Source organism: Mandrillus leucophaeus, unplaced genomic scaffold (assembly GCF_000951045.1).
Source record: "Mandrillus leucophaeus isolate KB7577 unplaced genomic scaffold, Mleu.le_1.0 Scaffold813, whole genome shotgun sequence".
Lineage (NCBI taxonomy): Eukaryota > Metazoa > Chordata > Mammalia > Primates > Cercopithecidae > Mandrillus > Mandrillus leucophaeus.
The window spans coordinates 177,536-182,779 of NW_012108842.1; the positions used below are offsets into that span (position 1 = coordinate 177,536).

The window sequence follows — 5,244 nt, forward strand, 5'->3', positions numbered from 1 at the left end:
GCCACAATTAAAAAATATAGAATGGCAAGCTGAATGAAGAGTCAGGACCCATCAAAACACTGTATGCAAGAGACCCATCTCATGTGCAAAGACACACATAGGCTCAAAATAAATGGATGGAGGAAAATTTATCAAACAAACAGAAAGCAGAAAAAAGCATGTCTTGCTATCCTAGTTTCTGACAAAACAGACTTTAAACCAAAAGATCAGGAAAGATAAAGAAGGCCATTACATAAGCATAAAGGGTTCAATTAAACAAGAAGAGCTAACTATCCTAAATATATATGCACCCAATACAGAAAACACCCAGACTTATAAAAGCAAGTTCTTAAAGACTTACAAAGAGAATTAGACTCCCATGCAATAATAGTGGGGTATTTTAACACCCCACTGTCAATATTAGACAGATCATTGAAGCAGAAAATTCAGAAAATTAACAACAATGTTCAGGACTTGAACTCAGCTCTGGATTAAGTGGACTTGACAGATATCTACATAATTCTCCACCCAGAAAACCAAGGAATATACATTATTCTCGGCACAACATGGCAGTTGCTCTAAAATCAATCACAGAATTGGAAGTAAAACACTCCTGAGAAAATGCAAAAGAACTGAAATTATGCTAAGCAGTGTCTCAGACCACAGCACAATCAAATCAGAACTCAAGATTAAGAATCTCACTTAAAACCCCACAACTACAGGGAAATTGAACAACCTGCTCTTGAATGATTCTTGGGTAAGTAATGAAATTAAGACAGAAATCAAGAAATTGTCTCAAACCAATGAGAACAAATAGACAATGTAGCAGAATCTCTGGGATGCAGCTAAAATATCGTTAAGAGGGAAATTTAAAGGACTAAATCCCCACATCAAAGAGCTCGAAAGTCCTCAAATTGATGCAAGCATCACGACTAAAATATCTGGAGAACCAAGTACAAACAAACTCCAAAGCTAGCAGAAGACAAGAAATAACCAAGATCAGAGTGGTGCTGAAGGAGATAGAGACATAAAAAATTACTCGAAAAATTACTCAAAAATCAACAAATCCAGGAGCTGTTTCTTGAAAAAGTGAAATAAAGTAGACAGCTGTCTAGACTAATAAAAAAGGAAAAGAGAGAAGAATCAAATAGACACAATAAAAATGATAAAGGAGATATCACCACTGACTCCATAGAAATACCAACCATCATCAGATAATACTATAAAGACCTCTATGCAAATAAATTAGAAAATCTAGAAGAAGTGGATAAATTCCTTTACACATGCACCCTCCCAAGGATGAACTGAGAATAAGATGAGACCAATAACAATTCTGAAATGGAGGCAGTAATAAATACCCTACAAACCAACCAGAAAAAAAAAAAAAAGCCCAGGATCAGATGGATTCACAGCTGCCTTGTATTTCTCCATTCTCTGTGGATCAGTTGCTTCCTTGATTAGTCCCAGTGTAAGTACCTGGATGTTTCAACTGAAGGTGCTGTATTTACTCGCTCCATCTGTTTCTCTCCATGACAGGCATGCATATGAGCTGCTTCTAGTTGGCCATCTTGGCCTCTCCCCACTTGTAATAAGTTTCAAGAGTGTATCTCATATTAAGTGATTTTGCTAATACAAAATATGCTTCTGAGATGTTGCAGATTTGGTTCCAGACTACTACAATAAAACAAAACATGCAATACAGTGAGTCACACCATTTGCTTTAGTTTCTCTGGCACAGAAAACTTATGTTTACACAATGCTGCAGTCCATTAATTCTGCAGTAGTATTAAGATTCAAAAAAAGTACATGCCTTAATTAAAAACACTTCATTGCTAGAAAGTGGTAACACTCATCTGAGCCTTCAGTGAGTTGTAAATTTTTTGCTGGTGGAGAGTCTTTCTTGCATCAATGTTGATGGCTGCTAACTCATCAGAGTAGTGGCTGCTAGTAGTTGGCATGGCTGTGGCACTTTCTTAAAAGTAAGAAAACAACAGCAGGTGCCACATCCACTAACCCTTCTTTTTCACAAAATATTTCTGTTTAATATGCGTTGTTGTTTGATAGCAATTTTCCCATGGTGGTTCTTCTTTCAAAATTGAAATCAAACATCTGAAAGTGTAATGCTGCTTTATTAACTAAGTTTAAGTCATATTCTAAATTCATTGTTATCATTTCAACAATGTTTACATATTCTTCACCAGTAGTAGATCCATATCAAGAAACAACTTTCTTTGCTCTTCCATAGGAAGCAACTCCTCATGTATTTGTTTTATCACAGGATTGCAGCAATGTAGTTACATCTTCAAGTTGAGTTATCTTTCTATTTCCACCATATTTGCCATTATTTCCTCCACTGGATTCTTTGTTATAGGGCCAACAGGTTCACATGCCCACTCTGCAATAATAGACCAATTACACTGAGACATTATGTCTTGCAGCAAAGAAAGAGTTTAATAATTACAGGGCACTGAGCAGGAAGATAGGTGGAGACCCTAAAACTCATCTCCCTAAGGAGTTCTGGGCTGGATTTTTTAAGGGGATAATGGAGAGTGATGGACTGAAAAGTTGGGGTCACAGATTAGTCAGGATAGTGGCTAAAATCATCAGGAGTTGGAAACTGCAGTCTTTGGTGAGTCAGCTCCTCGTGGTGTCCTTGAGACCAGCTGGCATCAGTGAAGTCCTTTAGACCAGCTGAGTCAGTGGTTTCATCAGTATGTAGGAACTGAAGGTGAGAAAACAACATTTCAAAATGTTTAAGTTATTATCTAAAGAACAGTTAAGATGAACTATAATCTTGTAACAGTGTCTGCATAATTATATAATAATAATCAAAAAACTATGAAGAAGTGAGTCAGAGAGCAAACTAACCGAAAGCTGTCTGCTGAATGTACTGCAGGCCTGGTTTACTTTTATATCTTCCCCTCCCTTTCTCCTTGATGAATTCAACAAAGTCTACAGGAATAGTGTCATCTTGAAACTCTCTAAATCATTCCTGATGGTAGTAAGAATCAACATATAAATGTTCTATCATAAATGAACCTTTAAAATATACTAAGTAAAATAGGCCAGTCATAAAGGATCACATATTGTATGATGCCATGTATTAAAAAATGTCCAGAACAGGCAAATCTATAGAGATAGAAATTCAATTAGCATTTGTCCAAGATAGGACAAATGCAAAAATTAGGGGTAGGGAGTAAAAGGATAAAGAGTATAGGTTTTAGTTTTAGGAGATAAGAGTTTTCTAAAACTGACTGTTATGGTAGATGTATAATTCTGTGAATATACTATGACACATTAAATTTTATGCAATAAGTGATAATTTGTATGGTATCTGAATTATATTTCAACAAATTTACAGAAGTTTTTGAACCATGTTTAGCTATTTTATCTTTAGTTCTGTGTCAAAGACACTGCAGGAACATGAACCTTTCACAGCTACTCTTATGGACACTATTCTAAAATATATTACATGAGTCAGGTGATGTGTCCATCCAAGATCACTGATATTAGCTGAATTATAGCACTTAAAAATATGAAAAGGAAAATAAACCCACTTGTATAAACAGGTCTTCTACCGTTTATTTGTCTCCTTGTTATCCACATGCTCAGACTGCTAATATAATGTGTTTACTTTGACGTGTAAAAGTTACATTTTAACTTCTTGAGTGATTTATACTTGGATGTCACTATGAGAAATGACAGAAAGGAGCAGCAACTGGAAAATAAGCATTGCATTGCATCAGGATGTCTATGAAATGGACTTCAGCTCTTCTGCTGATACAGCTGAGCTGTTACTTGAGCTCTGGGAATTGTGGAAAGGTCCTGGTGTGGCCCACAGAATTCAGCCATTGGATGAATATAAAGACAATCCTGGATGAGCTTGTCCAGCGAGGTCATGAGGTGACTGTATTGGCATATTCACCTTCCATTCTTCCTGGTCCCAACAACCCATCCGCTCTTAAATTTGAAATTTGTCCGACATCTTTAACTGAAACTGAGTTTGAGGATAGCGTCACACAACTGGTTAAGAGATGGTCAGACATTCCAAAAGACACATTTTGGCCACATTTTTTACAAGTACAAGAAATGATGTGGACATATGGTGACATGATTAGAAAGTTCTGTAAAGATGTGGTTTCTAATAAGAAACTTATGAAGAAACTACAGGAGTCAAGATTTGATGTTGTTCTTGCAGATGCTGTTTCCCCCTGTGGTGAGCTGCTGGCCGAGCTACTTAAATTACCCTTTGTGTATAGCCTCCGCTTCTCTCCTGGCTACGCGATTGAAAAGCATGGTGGAGGATTTCTGTTCCCTCCTTCCTATGTACCTGTTGTTATGTCAGAATTTAGTGATCAAATGAGTTTCATGGAGAGAGTAAAAAATATGATCTATATGATTTATTTTGACTTTTGGTTTCAAGCATGGGATACGAAGAAGTGGGGTCAGTTTTACAGTGAAGTTCTAGGTAAGTAATTTTTTCATTTGGTAGCATGGAGATCTAACTTTCTTGTACCTTTGAAGCTGAGCTTGTATAAAGCCATAAAGTCAGGGTAGTGGGAGCTTTTTGCAAGTGAATTTATCAAATGAAAGAAAAAGATTATCAAACTCACAAACACTATAGAAAAGGTAAATCATAGAATCTGTTAAAACCCTGTGGCCATCAACTATACAGAACACTCCAGGAAGTCATAAATCTGTAAATCAGTGCACCTTAGATTTCTTTAAGCAATCACACTTCTGTTGTATTATAATTTTTTGTCTTAAAAAAAGTCAGACTCATCAAGAAACATCTTGCTGGATGTATACTGGTAGACTGAGTAGTTACACATTTTTCTAGAACTATCTGTTTAACATTGCAGAAATTGTTTTTATCTTGTATACCTGTCTCCTTATTTAGTAATTGCAATATGTACCCATGTTACCAGGTTTCCTCCACTGTGGAGGAGGTTTCCTCCACAGTTGAGAGAAATAATGTCTCCATTTCAGAAACAGAAACCAATGCATATAATTTGAAGTTTCCAATGCTTCTATTCTCCTTCACTTAAGGATTGGAAACTATTCATTTTAAGGCCAGTCATCTTGTCAAAGTGTGAACATTAAGTTGTAACTGTACATATCCTTTGCCCATTTTTTGATGGGGTTGTTTGTTTTTTTCTTGTAAATTTGTTTGAGTTCTTTGTAGGTTCTGAATATTAGCCCTTTGTCAGATGAGTAGATTGCAAAAATTTTCTCCCATTCTGTAGGTTGCCTATTCACTCTGAT

The 5,244-nt window shown here is 36.2% G+C and overlaps 1 protein-coding gene across 3 annotated transcripts in view; it reads left to right on the forward strand.

Annotated features, from left to right (window-relative positions):
• Positions 1 to 3,685: 3,685 nt before the first annotated feature.
• LOC105530351 (UDP-glucuronosyltransferase 2B30) overlaps positions 3,686 to 5,244 on the forward strand; it is a 23,119-nt gene continuing 21,560 nt past the window's right edge. For all 3 annotated transcript variants that reach the window (XR_001004637.1, XM_011967865.1, XM_011967864.1), the window contains exon 1: positions 3,686 to 4,447. Coding sequence is in view for 2 of the 3 variants with exons in the window: in XM_011967865.1 (XP_011823255.1) it covers positions 3,727 to 4,447 (721 nt within the window). In the remaining variant the exon portion in view is untranslated. The remainder of the gene's footprint in view (positions 4,448 to 5,244) is intronic.